A 15,079-nucleotide genomic window follows, 5' to 3' on the forward strand; every position below is an offset into this window, starting at 1 on the left:
CCGTTACTGACAGCCGCGCCAGGGCCGTGCAGCTATTTCAGAATCCGCTGTGTATTTTAGGGGAAGTTGCATGTAGAAATGACTGACAAATGAATGTTGATCAAAAGAGAACTCGAAGCTCAGGTGGGGAGTTGAAGGTAATATGTCATTATTTAAACAGTGTTGACACGGTAAAAAGCATTCTTCAGTTCTTATGCAATGGAAGGGATGCAAAACCGTGCCGGTGGATGGTAATACGGTTTAACAGACGCCCCCTCGGTTCCTGATGTTACAAAACTAGGAATTTTTTAAATAAATGACCCCTATCCTCGTGTGTTTTCTCTCCACGGAATGCAATTATCTTTTCCTGGATGCGTTACAGGAGGACGTGGTCTTCCCCGCGCCACAGGGCAGCTGCCTCGCGGCACACTCTCCCGCCGGGCGCCCCGCGCCGCCGGCTTTTCCATGGCAGAAACGCCGTCGCGTCTTCCACAGCTGGGGCGAGGGCGGCCGTGGAGCCCACGGCCAGGGCAGCGGCGTCTTGGCTCAGGGGACAAGTGAGGAGCCCAGAGCTCTCTCATGTGTTACATCGCACCTTTAGTCCCGTTGTCTCCCAGGACCTTGAGAAGAATGTCAGAATATTGTCTGTATCAGTAACTTATGCCGTGTGATCATTAAAGAACCTGATTTATTCACTTAAAACGTGAAACTCAGGAAAACAGCCTGTGCACCTGTCATCTGCTGTTTGGGCCGAAAACAAGAAATAAACTCTGAAACCCCCATTTTCCTTTGGGGAGGCTGGACTCCTTTTGTTAAGTTGGACCCTCAAAGTTTAAGCTGTGGAAATGGGCACTATTCCAGCTTTCCGACAGACTAGCGCCTCGCGAGTGCGTCCTAAGACCATCCGTCGCGTGGCACAAGGACGTGGAGAAGGGCCACTGCTCCCCGTGAGCGGCAGCAGTGGAAACAGGCGTGGAGTGGGTGCTGCTCCTGGACCATCCGGCTCTCCTGCCCTTGCCCTGCTCTCTGCTGTGGCTCCCGGGCTTCTGCCGGCAGAGATCGACACACCAGTGACACCCCAGTATCAGAACCCTCCCAGTCCACCAGGGCTCGTTTCCCCTAACTACTAAGTACTTTAAAAATCACAGATTCTACCTAAAAATCCCACTTTGGAGTCTCTCTCCAGAGATCAGGCCTGATGACCGAGAGCTCCGGCTCCCTTCTCTGGAGTGCGAGTTTGCAGGGGGCGTGGCATCCCCTCACTCCACCACCTCACTGAGCATCTCCGGCCCCACGGACATGTCCCCAAACACCGAGCATAGGGACCCCGAGGCCGCCCTAGCAGCAACAGGCTCCTTCTTGTGTCTCTGCGAGTCTCATGTTCCCAGGGAGCTTTGGCCACGCAGACTCGGGGAAGGACTCTGCTCCTCGAAGCACAACCCGGGCGCCACAGCCTCAGCCCTGCCCACCTGCGGCTTACAAGTGCTCAGTCCTCGGCAGAGCAGGATCCGCGTGTGCAGTGGGAGCCAGTGACGGTCGGCTGTGCACAGACGGCAGCAAGCCCGAGGCTGTGGGTACGGAGAACTGGGGCCTGATCCTGAAACAAAACCCACACATAGTGAGCACAAAGGTGACCCACATGCATGTGTAATGACTACGGGACATGAGCCACGGCCCCTGGGAACCGTGCCAACTGCAGAGAGGCTGGGACGGCGCCTGCCCTCCAGGAGGGCTCTGTGGGTGCAGCGTTCGCCCGCGTTCGTGTGCTGCCCAAGAAGGACAAAGGTGATGTCCTGCGGGCCGGGGTCCTCATGAGCCCACAGCCTGCCAGCGGTGTGGGTTCCCCGGCCGCCGCCAAGCTGGGGAGCCGACACGTCGGCCGCGAAGCAGAGATGTGGGGCTCAAGCAAGCACACCTGGGCCCACGGATGGCGGTCAGAGGCCGCACCGGCTCGTTGGCCTCCTTCGTACACACACTGTGACGTGCACGGTACCGTGTCGGTTTTTAAAATCAGAGATTGGAACAATCACTTCTGTCTACAGAGATCAAGAAAGTCTTCACCGAAAAGCACCTGCCTGAGCTGGTCGTGTAAGGCGAGTAGCGTTGAGGTTGTTTTCTCTGTAGCGCGTCCTCACTCTGCTTCTGTCCTCCAGCTTGGCTGAATTCAGGGCAATGTTCGCCTGAGGCCCCTTGGGAGAACAAATTGGAGGAAGGTCTGGATTTTTTAAGTAAAATCTTTGCGGCTTCCCTTGCTCCTGATGCCCCCTCCTGTGGGCTCAGGAGTCCTACAACCTTCCCCATGAACTGACTCACTCTGGCCCCCACGTCCTACAGGAACCAAGGAACCACCCCGAGCCCCCATCCACTGGCCAGAGCGGGCACCAATGGGTGTTGCTGGCTTCAAGTTCTCCCAAGAGTGGGACCCAGGCTCCCCAGAGGGCTGGCCCGGGTGCAAGCGCCCCACATCTGCACACCGTGGCTCTGGCCCACAGAGCACCCATGGCTCTGACTCTGGTCCCCTCAAAGAGCGGCGAGCACGTTGCCCCGGCCACCCCAGGACACTCACCATCCAGAGGAAGGAGCCGCACCCCAGCTCCCGTTCTGCCAGCTGCGAGGCAACAGACCACGAGGGCTGAAATAGCCTCAGCCTTCTCCTTTGCCAATGAGGAGCTCTAGAAAACCTCTTCCAGCACGTACGTTCTAGAATATAATTAGGAACTGTTATGGTCTGGAACCATCTCCCATCTAGGAGGGGACAGCATGCTTGTATGTGGTTCGCAAGCCGCAGGCAATCCAAATCTATGTTCCGGTGTTTTCCCTGGTCGTGCATGGCTGCTCATGGTTGTGCGTGGCTCTGTCTGGCTGTGTGAGGCTCTCGCAGCTGTTCTGGTGTGAGCTTTGCTTACCTGCTCCAGCTGGATGAGCCCCTACAAACACTGTTTCCTCGTGTCGGCCACAACATCTACGCCATGCCTGCACCACAGACCTTATGCTCAGTTAGTAGCGCGGGCCAGCAAACCACCCGAACCGTATGGCTTAAATCAACAATGTACTATGACCTCCAAGTCCTGGGTAGACGGGCTCAGCTGGGGGCTCCTAGAACCCCTCACTCGACATCGGGAAGAACTGATACTGGGGTTGTTGGAAGGTGCCCTCCTGGCTCGTCTGGGCCCAAGCTTGGGTACCGGGAGGGCTGGACACTCTCTGCCTCGTGGTCTCTCTGAGCCTGTCCCTTCATGTCCAGAAAATGCATGGAGTTACTCAAGTCTCATGTATTATTCAAAAATCAGTTATAATAGCTCAAAACCCCACAGCCCTTGCAAACTACCTTGGGAACCTGAAGCAGTGTTGGGGGCAGGGCAGCTGCTGCGGGACCGGCCACAGCACGATACCGCACCAACACAGGGGCCTTCAGGGAACACTCGCCTCTGGAAAGCCCTGGGCGCACCTGCCCAGGCAGCGACTTTGCAAATCTGGGGAAGGTGGTACATTTCCTTCGGACCTTCATCAGGAGCTGCTCACCAGTCTGGAAAGTCACGCCCCGAGCCCCTGGCAGCCCTGTCGCCACCGTGCTCGGTGCGCCAACAGGACACATCTGTGGATCGGTGCACCCCGGGGCCCTCTCTCCGCGCATGTAACGTGAACACAAACACAGGCGGCAGCCGTCAGGTGTTACCACGCCCAGCGGAACACTCTCTCCTTCCCGCAAACTCAGAGACTTTTAAAGCAGGGAAAGAGTTCGACCTCGTCGTCACGCCCAGGGACTTCCGCTTGGAATCACGTATACGCGAGTATCAGTCAATGTCCTTCTATCATAGTTTATCTTGATTAATTTCCTCTAGTAACGTTAAACATAACGCTGTTTTTCGGGTGTGTGGGTCCGTTGTCGTAGGGGCGACGACCGTCCAGGTAAAGGGTGGTTGTAGCAGGTTCGTTGTAAAACACGGCGGAGGTGGGCACGGCGGCCCGGGAGCCTTGCCTCGGAGCACGCGGCAGTCACCGGCTCACGGACCGCGCGTGCGGCGGGATAGCTGTTCCCTCGGCGGGCAACACGCGGGCTTCCGACGGCTGGCGATCACCGCCGGCTGAGGCCAGCAGGCCGACCAGTGTTTGTGGACACCCGTGCGGAGGAGCTGCTAGGAGCCATCAGCGTTTCCGTGCTCTGACCTGACCACACAAAGACGGTAAAGAGCCGGAACTTTGTCTCAATACGAGCCGCGGCGTCTCGGAACAAGCAGCTCTCGGAGGCCGGGGAGCACGGCCAGCGCGGAGGCTCTCGTCCTTGGAGCTGCGGAGCCTGTCGGGCTTTCAGGGAGACGCCCACGGCAGCCAGCGGCCGTTTGAGAGGAGGCATCGGTCTCGTGGCTTCACCCCCAAAACATCCATTGTTTTCAGCCACAAGATGACCAAGTAATTTCAGAAACTCGTATTCGCCTCCCCTCTCGAGGGTACTTCTCCTCAGAAACTCCCATCGGCTTCCTCTCGCGCAGACACTCACGAGGGGCCGGGGGACCTTGCCGGGCCCCAGGCTTGAACGGCACAATGAGGTGGCTCCTGGACCCGGTTGTCAGAAGAAGAGAAAGTCTTAAAACGCTTTCAGAAGACAAATCAGTGGGCAGCAACGTAAAACAGAAGGAGAGGGAAAGAACAGGTTGAGGAGGGTAGAGAAAGGGGTTTCCAGTCAGACTTGCGTGGACGGAGCGGTCACAGAGCACGGAAAGCCGACGGGAAGGCTGCAGGGAGTGGACGGCGTCTGGGCCAGACGTGGGCTGCACTTAACCCTCTTGTCCTGCGGGACCAGGGCTGCAGGCGCTAGGGGTCCCACTGTACAGATGGGGAAACCAAGGCACAGGGAACCCAAACTCTTGCCTGAGCTCACAGACAATCTGACCTTGGCGGTCCGGCTCCTGACGTGCCCGCCCCACCTCTTCCCACACCCACAGATGCAGTGAGCCGTGGGGAAGATGGGCGCAGCGCGGGAGGGGGCTGCGGGGCTGGAGCAGAAGGGGCGGGTGGGCACAGGGGTGCAGGGTGCTGGGGCTACAGAGGAGGAGGAGGAGGGCCCCGGGTCTGTAGGGAAATGAAATGGCCACAGAGGTGCAGCCTGGAGCGGTGGGGGTTGGGTCCTCGGGGTCCGGGAAGCAAACCGAGTTTCTACTCCCGAGCACCTACACAGCTGTGTGGTCGAGATTAATGTGCCGGGAGAGGGGTCCTCAGGCAGGTGCAGGTGGAGAAAAGGAGGGAAACTCTGGGCGGGGCTCTGCCCGCCTCTCCAGTGGCCGTCTCCTCCTGGCTCCCGCCCACTCTCCACCCCTTCACTCCCTGGCTTCCCCGGCCCACTCTTCCTTTCTCCATCAGTGTCCGTTCTCGGCGTCAGACTTGTATTATGACCTCACGTACACTGAATTACGTGGGGCCCCTGGGGGGCTCAGCCGGTGAAGTGTCTGCCTTCGGCTCAGGTCATGATCTCAGGGTCCTGGGAGTGAGCCCCAGTCAGGCTCTCTGCTCCGTGGGGACCCTGCTTCTCCCTCTGCTGCTCCCTCTGCATGTGCCCCTCCCACTCGCTCGCTCTCCCCCATCTCAAATAAGTAAATAATCTTTTAATAAATAAAATAAAACCCTAACAAGACCGAACCTGGATGCGGTTTCACTCTCTTCAAGTGAAATGAAATTCAGAAACTTTCAAAGTAAAAAAAATTATAAGATAGTTCAGGTTTTTACTCATGTAGATACGGTTCATTCTGCTAAGTCAAGGTTTTCTGTCCTTTGGGGGGCGTCCTTTCCGCAGTGTCCTTCCCCCCAGGGACTGGGCAATGCTTCTGTGAGACGCAGAGTCTGTCACTCTGCTGCCGGGCCACTGCGACTCCTGAGCTCGGGAAGTGGCTTTCAAAATTCATTTGGAAAACTGGACTCCGTGATTTCAAACAAAAGTTCAAAGAGACGTGCAAATGGAACGGTTGGTTGGTGTTTGTCTTGCAGCAGATGAGGACAGCGTTTCGGGACACCGTCACCCGAACGTGGCCCTCCACCGCGCACACGAGGACGCGGCCCGGGCTGTGCAGCTGCTGCATGAGCAGAGGCTGGGGTACGTTCTCCTACACGTGCGCACCGTCCAGGGCTCTACCCTCTAGCCGCAGCCCTGCCCGTGACCTGCTCGGGTTTGGCACGAGTTTGATCTCGGAATAGAATTAGCCCCGATTCCTCTGCCCAGTGGACGTTGTATGACCCTCCCCTCCACTGTTTTAATGGCTCCTTCACTACAAAACCACAATCGAATGACCGTGTCAGCCATCTCCGAGGTTTGGAAGTAAATGTTCCTAACATAAATCAATAGAAAGGAAATCAAAACTGAAGGGCCCATTATTGTTGAGATGTCTTTGTGCAACACAACTTTGCATTGAACTCCGGGCCACCCGGAGCCCCCGAGCAGCTGTCCCCCCGTCTCAGGTACTCACGTAATGAGGATGTTCACGAGCAGCTCTGCTGCGAGGACCATCAGATGGACCTGCAAGGCTGGCCCGTCCACCCCCGAGAGCGGCTGGCTAGCAGAAGTGGAAAATTTGGGTTCTGAGTGTTCAATTCCAAACGGACACAGAGGGGTCCCGGCCACAGCCTGACCACTTCCTCTCGCCTCCCGGCTCAGGAGACCACAAAACTGCGTGTTCCTGTGACTTTCCATTGTGCGACTTTTCAGTTAAACAGGCAGAGGCACAAGAAAGCTCCGCGTGCACATTTAGAATTGAGCGGAGGGCACCTTTAGGGAGCCGGTCCTTCCCGCCTCCAGACCAGCTCTCCGGGAGCCCTGAGCCTCCTCGGCAGGACACGGCAGGTGGGCACTGGTCCGCCCTGCTCCCCTCCTTCCGACTGACCATGACTTACCGCACTCCCTGAAGCCATTTCCTAAATTAATTAGCTCTTGGGTGTCTGTGGCTGCTGAGTTACTAACATGTTATCCCTTCCAAAAGTATTTAATTCTTAAATGGTACCCCCCCAATAACATAGTATTTCAAGCAAAGGAAGAAGTCTCTAATGGTGAAAATTCAGCCACGGGAGCCAGTAAGGAAACAACCTGGGCCTGTGTGGGTTTAAGGAGCTGCGTACTGTGTCGACATCTATGGTTCGTTCTCGGAACTGCAGCCCCAGGCGGCATTTCCTCGGTGGTCGGCTGCGTCGTGGAACTGCGCTTCTCCCCTGAACACGTCAAAGTCCAAGGATAACTGCTCCGCTTCCACCTGCGCCTCTGGCTCCAGGGCTGTTACCTGCTCTGTGTTGTTAGAAGAAGCGTGAGCTCTTACTTACAAAGCACAGGCTTGGGCGAGTGGCTGCTGCAAGGAGACTGATTCCGGGGGGGTCGGAGACAGACCCAGCCCTGGCCTCCAGGCTCCAGGGTCATCTCAAAAAGGCAGCCAATGAGAAAAAACATCTTTCACTCATTTGCTGCAAAACACAATAGCCGTGAGCGTGACCTGGTTTGCTAAGTTGTCTCCTCTCTGCAGCATTAGAGACACAGAGAGAGATCTTTGCGCTTTCCCGAGCTGACGGATCCCGTCTCTCTCTGGACTCTCGTGAGTGAAGAGCAGAAAAGAGGGGCACGGAAGCAGAGCAAGAGGAGACAGGAGTGAAAACAGACGGAGGAGAACGGCGTGCGAGCGTGTGGACAGGACAGCGTGACCGGTGAGCCCGGGCCGGGTCCCCGCACCGCCGCCAAGAAGCCTGTGACTATCCTTGCTGCGCCCAAAGAGCACGACCTTTGCTACGCCTCCAGGAACAGTTTCGGGTTAAAAGGCACGTTCCCTGTGAAGGCAAAGGTCTTACCAAACCCACATAAGACATTACCACGGTTCCCACATTCAGCCAAAAGTTCCTCAAGTTAATTACACAGTCTCTGGGCGCGCGGGCTCAGTCCCTTCATATCTGCACGTTTCCTCGCACTTTGTTCTGATTTTTAAAGAACCTTGACTAATTCACTTTAGCGCGGAGCTAATCCCACACCAGAGGGCTAAGTATAAAACAGTGACATCCTCAAACGGGTGACAAAAATGAGCAGGCTGGGGGTCATTAAGTGCTCATTAGCCGCGTGTTGTCACGTTAACTACGGGGTGTAGCGCCAATTTTCTCTTCTTTGTCAGGAGCTCACGCGCCCCGCTTTCAGGGAGCAGGCCCCTGGGTGGTGTGGTGCCCAGAGCACGCCCCGCTCAGCTCTGCTCCTTCGGGGATCCGAAGCGCCGCCGCCGTCACCACAACTTCCCAAGTGTGCCAGGAAGAAGCTGCTGCCTGGGTCTGTCGGCCGCAGCGAGGGCCGGCGCGATCGAGCCGCAGAAAGGAGTTCTGGGCACCCGCACCCCACGCAGACTGGCTTCGTTTGAAGTCGCGGTTTTAGAAGCTGAATGACAGTCACGTGATCCGGACATTCGGGATTTCTGGTTTCAAGTCCCGGTCACACTTCACCCCACGAGGAGCACCCGAGACACGTCTCCAGCGCCCGCTCCCAGCCGTGACCGAGAAGGTCGGAGCTCACAAGAGCGTGGCTGGTGCCCGACTTCGCGGCCTCTCTGGCCCGTCTCCCTGCTCGTCCCTCCGGGTGATGCTCTTTTAAGATGAGAGACTGAAACCCTGCGTGTCAGCTGGACTTTGCGTGGCGGTCCGGCACAGCCTTCCTAGCACGAGTGAGTGATAAGGCGATCCCTTGTCCTTCAACAACACTGCGTTCTGTCCCGCATATTCGCTTTTGACAAGACAACGTCACAAAGCACCATCGGGTTTCTCATTTGAGATCCAGAGACTGACTGAGTCCAACGGGACAGAGCCTGAAACCACTGAGCTGGTCTCAGGAAACACCGGCTGGACTTTTCTAGGTCAGACCCCGCTCGCAGCATCTCCACCAGGTGGCCAAAGCCGCGAGACTCGGGATTCCTCCCGGAAACACAGTCTGCGAGGAAACAAGGGAGATGAAGGAACGAAAGAAAGAAGTGATCAGAGAGGGGCTCTGAGGGACGCCCTGAGCTGGGCAAACCTTCCCTGCGGCGTCTCACTTTTGTGGCCCACCCTTGGGACTCCCCGTCGAGGCACCCGAGACGCAGAGCTCTCGCCGCCGCCCGTTGAGGTTCTGTGAGCGCCCCCGGGGCCCGAGCCTGTGTGAACAAGGCCTCAGCCTGGTCCGCCCAGGAGGAAGGGCCACTGCCACCCCCCACGGTGGCCTCCGTGCAAGAGGAAGGTGCCACCGTTGGGGCACATGCCCCCCAGCAGATCTGCGGGGCCCCAGAGCCCTGGGCTTCTGACACAGCCCGTCGTTCTATTTAAAGCGATCTGAAGACAAAAGTAAGAAGACAATCACGCAGATTGCAGAGACCGGAGAGAGGAGCAGGGAAGGGAGGCCCCGCGAGCCAGCAACAACGTAACACAAACAGCTCCGCAAATAACCGAGCCCGGCCCAGCTAATAGCGCTCGAACACCTGAATACATTCACACGCCTGATTAAGCACCGACAGCACACGCCCGTGCAGGCAGATCACACGCTGGAACGTGTCTTTGCAAGAGGCGGCGTATTAATCACTGTTTGTATACTTCTCCAATTACGTTCCTTTAATTCCTTCATTGGGAGAACAGTTTACATTACAGCAGCCAGCGCGACTTCTGGTTTCGAAACAATGGGTTATATGTATATTGCCAAATTACGGGTCTCCGGGATATTTTCGTAAGTGAAAACAACTGTAGAGGGGCTTCGAAAACTCCATTTGGTTGGGGCGCCTGGCGACATGCAGACAGACTCAGGGTCACCTCCTCCCGCTGACCCCCGGGCCTCCCAGTGGACGTAAACATCCCATTCTCCCCCTACTCCACTTTTCTGGGAGCAGAGGTTGGAAACCAGGGCAGGCCACAGCTCCCTCCTCGACCCTGGGGCTTTCTGTCCCCCCCACCGAAGACCCCAGCGGGGTTTGTTCTGTGCCCGAGGGTGCCTCTTCCCTCCCAGAACCCCCAAATCCTGCCAACCCCACCTGTCCAGATCCGGCCAGCAGGGAGTCCAGCCTGGGACCATGTGAGTGTGCAGAAGCCACACAGCAGCCGCGAGCAGAGACAGGACGTCGATGAGGGGGTCAGAGAGCCACTGAAGGAGGGACAGGGCTGGACACAGCCAGGTGGGGCAGAGAGGGCCCCGGGGACCGGATTCAGCCCAGTGAGCAGGGGCGAGGAGGCACTAGGAGGGGATAAAGGACTCAGACCATAGAACGCCTGTCCTGGCAGGATTCTGTGGCAGCTGAGGAGGAGGCTCCGTCTAAGTGACTTGTCTGAGGTTGCCAGGCAGGAAGGGGCTAAGCTAGCAGCTGAGTCGGCCTATTAATCCCATACACACCACGTCTCCACAGCTTAACCATGCTGGCCGTGGGCCCCAGTGTTTTCCAGGAGAGCACCAGGGACTCCCAATGGGGACTATTGGAGCAGACATCCTCTCCCCTACTCTTCTCACGAAGCACAGTGAAACCCATTGACATCATGCATCAAACAAATGCGAGAATTCTCTAGAAGACGGAGAGAAGGCAGAGGACAAGGGGCCTCAAGACCCGAGGAACAGCCTGGCAGTGAAGCCCCTAGCTTCTTTGGTTGTCTTGTGAACCCCAGTGGGTCCGGCTAGAGATGCCGGCACACAGAAATACCACAGACCCAGATGAGAATCCCCACTCCCTCTAAACAAATGATAGCGACACGGGGAGGGGGAGGGGGCCTCATACTACAGGCATTAACACTGTAACGGCTCTAGTCCAGCCAAACACCACAGAAAAAAAGTCACCCTGTCCCCAGCCACCAGCCAAAGTTGAGTGGGGAGCCTTGCCTTGCCCCCTCACTAGGCTACTGTACCACCGCCCAGCCCAGGCAATGGTGCAGGAGGCTGAGCAGGGAAGCCGGACTCTGCTCACCTCACCCCTCCTCCCCCAAGCCCGTTGATGTGATGGTGAACCTGGAGCAGTGTCAGAGGCCAGCCGGCAAAGGACAAGGTCCAAATGAGACCCAGAGTCTTACACCATGAGGCACGCACCGACCAGGTGTCCATCAGAGACCACGGGTCACATGGGAGCAGGGAGAGAAAGTGCAGCACGAGAAGCTCACACGTGAGCACACCCAACACCGAAGTCACACAGGTGTTAGAACTGTCTGGTGAGGGTTTCAAAGCAGTGAGATCACACTCATCCGCAGGAATCAACACAAGTGAAAATAGGAAGTCTCCATGAAGACAGGGTTTCAGCAAATAAACAGAAAATAGGAAAACCAAATGGCTATTTTTTTTAAAGATTTTATTTATTTATTTGACAGACAGAGATCACAAGGAGGCAGAGAAGCAGGCAGAGAGATTGGAGGAAGCAGGCTCCCCGCCGAGCAGAGCCCGATGCGGGACTCGATCCCAGGACCCTGAGATCATGACCTGAGCTGAAGGCAGAGGCTTGAACCCACTGAGCCACCCAGGTGCCCCAAATGGCTATTTTAGAACTAAAAAATACTGTGTCTGAAGATTTTTAAAAAACTCACAAGGTGGACTCTATAGCAGAATGGAGTAAACAGAAAAGCATCATGGAGGAAAAAAAAAAACATAAGCCAAGAGACACTCCACATTGTACTGACCCCATCGGCACGCTAGCGAGGAAGGAGTCACATGATCACATTGATTCTCGCAGAAAACTGTTGGACAATGCCCCAGACTGACATACATAATTAACATAATTCCCATCAAAATCCCAGCAAAACTTTTCTTCAGATATAAACAATATTATCCTAAAATCCATATGGATTACAGACAATAATTATAGGTTATAAACATAAAATTTTTAGAAGATAAGTTAAATCTTCGGGACCTGAGGCTTGCTGAGGGGATATGACACCGAGGGCGTGGTCAGTGGGGGAAAACAGTGTGCTGTGGGGGGCGCCCGGTTAGCTGAGACCGGTGGGACTCACTCAGGACAGGACAATGGAGCAGAAGCTTCTTGGGTGCATGGGAACGGAGTGGCGGGCAGGGCGGCAAGGGAGAGACCGTCTGCCACAGGCAATTGACAGATGCTCCCATTACAGGCTTACACCGGAGACCGAGGAAGTATGGGATTCTTGGCTAATCTTAGGAACTGTGGCTGGCTGTACATAGCCCATGGGTCAGCCAGGGCTGGTGGCTTTTTCCAGGTGGGTCACTTCATGGGCCTGTTTGCGTCAGCCCGGCGGGCACTCTGGGCCCTTCTGCTTCACTCAGATTTCCACTGCTCAGGCCTGTCGCCTAGCAGCAGCCTCTACACACTGGATCAGCAAAATTAAAAAGAAATGTTGCTCTACAAAAGACCTGTAGGGAAGATGAAAGACGGGCTGTGGACCGGGAGGAATGTTTTGCGCATCGAATATTGAACAAAGTCCTCATATTTAGAATAAACGTACGAAGAACTCTCAAAATTCGACAGTAAAAGAACAAGCAATCCAGTCAGAAATGTGCAAAAGACATTGTTTTCGGCGGAATAATAGTCCCACAGAGATGTGTCTGTACACCCAGGCCCAGAACCTGCAGAACCTGTGAGCGTCTTGTGTTCGCTGGCAGAGGGCAGCTGTGGCTGTAGACGGAAGGAAGCTTGCTAATCATCTGAATTTAGACGGAGAGATTGCCCTGGACTACCCACGTGGTCCTGCATTTGGTTTCTCCAAAGAAACAGAGCCAATAGGTGGTGGATAGAGAGACAGATTTATCTCAAGAACTTGGCTCCCAGGATTGTGGAGGCTGGCATGTCTCGGATCTGCAGAGCAGGGGCAGGCTGGGGACCCAGGTGGGAGTGGTGTTGCCATTCACATCTGAAGGCCATCTGCTGGAAGAGGCCCCTCCCACTTAAGGGAGATCAGTGCCTTTGCTCTAATCAGGCCTTCAACTGATTGGATGAGGCCCACCCACATTACAGAGAACAATCTGCTTCACTCCAAGTCCACCAGTTTGAACATAAATCCCAACACACAGAAGAATCTAGGATAATGTTTGACCACATAACTAGGCAACGTGGCCCAGCCAAGTTGACACGTGAAATCAACAATCACAGAGGCCAGTGCAAACCCAACCATCCATATAAAAGAGAGAACCAGAGACAGGACAGGCTTTGAGGATGTGGGGGACCTTCTGGAAGCTGGGAGAGTAAGGAAAGAGGTTCTAGAGCACTCCCAGGAGGCACACCCTGCTGCCAGCCACCGCGGTTTTAGCCCAGTGAGACCCATTGTAGACTTCTCACCTCCAGAACAGGTTAGATTATTAATATATGGGTTTTTTTTTTAATTTTTATTTATTCACTTGTCAGAGAGAAGAGAGCACAAAACAGCAGAGGGAGAGGGAGAAGCAGACTCCCCGCTGGGCAGGGACCCTGACTTAGGACTCGATCCAAGGACCCTGAGATCATGACCTGAGCAAAAGGCAGCTGCCTGACTGGCTGAGCCCCCCAGGCACCCCAGTAAGTGTACACTATTATAAGTGAGTGTTCGGGTCTCCCCGGCTTGGCCTCCCACACCCTTCCAGGGAAATGCTGGGAACTTCCTTCCACAGGTGCCACCTCGTTCTCTGGGTGGTCGTGTGGAGGAAGTTATGGAGCAGAACCAGGCCGTTGAGGGCCGGTGGTTGGAGGGGTTGTGTAACTACCTGGACGGCTCCCTGACGGCAAGTGAGAGTTTACCGTCATTCATGCTGCTGCTCTCCATTTTGATTCTCCGCCCTGTGCCAAGTCCACACCTGAATGGCCCAAGTCCAGACCACGGTCCATGTCATCAGACCACGCATCACCAATGAACTCCAGTGGGACATGAAGACCACCGGGCCACCTGCAAACGTAAGCCGAGCTCACGTGTGGGATGGGCACCACAGACGTTCTCAGTGTCCACCACGATCCCTCCTCAAGGCAGACGGCTTCCTCGACGTCCATCAGGAGGAAAACAGCGAGAGCTGTGGTCGGTGCCTGTTCCGGCAATGAGAACACCGAGACATGCCCGGGGCACATGTCATCCTTACGGTCATTGCCAGGTTCGAGGAGGCATGGTGGTTGTCTCATGTGTATGACCCCCCCCACCGGGACCTCACCCTGTCCACACCAGTGCACTGGCTGGGCAGACCAACGACCCTACTCTGAAGTGGGGACAGGCCTCAGTCCTACATGGGACGGGCTTGAGGCCAGCCAACTGGGTGCTTCCTGTAGGAAGTACCAGTACCTCACTGGTACTGACGGAGGGAATGAGCTCCCGTCTTGTGATCAAAGTCCACCCACAGTGAGAGAGCAGGGCTGAGTCTGAGAAGGAGGGAGGGGTAGCAGGGGTGCGGGGAGACAGCGGGAGTGTCACACCTGCTCTTCCCAGACCCCTGGGACTGGGGGCTCCAGCACATGCCATGTAACCAACCAGCTCTCCTTCCAAGGAACCTCTTTTCACGTAAGCTGATTTCGGTGGGTTCGGCTGCTTGCCCTTGGAGTCTTGACGATTATCCCACCCTCCGTGCTTCGAGGTCCGCAGGTCAGGCAAGGTCCAGACCAGGCAGGGAGGGTACCCTCTGTCACCCTATTGCCGTAGCCAGAATCCTGGCTTCTTCTCAGTCCAGGTCCCCGGACTCCACCCCACACAGAGGACAGGACCCGGGTCACTTCCTGCGGTGATGTCACAGGTCCCAGACACGACCCTCCCCACACAGAGGACAGGACCCGGGTCACTTCCTGCGGTGACGTCACAGGTCCCCGGACATTCCACGGTCTCCCGGAGACCAAGCTGAGGGTCTTAGGGGAAGGTCTTCCTCCTTGGCTGGAGGGAACATGGCAGGGAGCAGAGGAGTGACCCTGTTCGTCCTGCTGCTGTCCTGCTGGCGAGAAGCCAGGCTCCAACCCATCAACATGACTTCAGGTTGGTCACAGCGTATTGTCGCAGCGGTAGAAATGCTGGCTTCTGGGGGCTGAATCCGGCCACCACAGCTTGTCCCTCGGGTCCTTGGGATTCCTGGTCTACCTCCTCATCTGTTTCTGGGGGAGGATGGAGCGTGTGGAACAGGTTTCCATCCTGGAAGCCTTGTTGATCCAGAACTCCGTAGGAGGGGCGTGCGCGACCGTTTTCATTACGGGAAATG

The 15,079-nt window shown here is 56.0% G+C and overlaps 1 protein-coding gene and 1 long non-coding RNA gene across 4 annotated transcripts in view; one reads left to right on the top strand and one right to left on the bottom strand.

The window, feature by feature from the left end:
- On the bottom strand, positions 1-14,595 carry LOC125094848 (uncharacterized). The gene is made up of 4 exons (XR_007125721.1): positions 14,313-14,595; positions 2,546-2,679; positions 2,051-2,168; positions 1-1,025 (listed from the first exon to the last, which is right to left on the bottom strand). It is a non-coding gene; the product is annotated as an uncharacterized LOC125094848 (long non-coding RNA).
- LOC125094847 (sperm acrosome-associated protein 7-like) overlaps positions 14,247-15,079 on the top strand; it is a 24,934-nt gene continuing 24,101 nt past the window's right edge. The window contains exon 1 of one of the 3 annotated variants that reach the window (XM_047720439.1): positions 14,247-14,397. In XM_047720439.1, coding sequence (XP_047576395.1) covers positions 14,352-14,397 — 46 coding nt within the window. In that variant the 5' untranslated portion in view covers positions 14,247-14,351. Of the gene's footprint in view, positions 14,398-14,647; positions 14,860-15,079 lie in introns of those variants that run through there. The other 2 variants (XM_047720436.1, XM_047720437.1) reach the window with 2 other exon arrangements.

Source organism: Lutra lutra, chromosome 3, assembly GCF_902655055.1.
Source record: "Lutra lutra chromosome 3, mLutLut1.2, whole genome shotgun sequence".
NCBI classification, from domain to species: domain Eukaryota; kingdom Metazoa; phylum Chordata; class Mammalia; order Carnivora; family Mustelidae; genus Lutra; species Lutra lutra.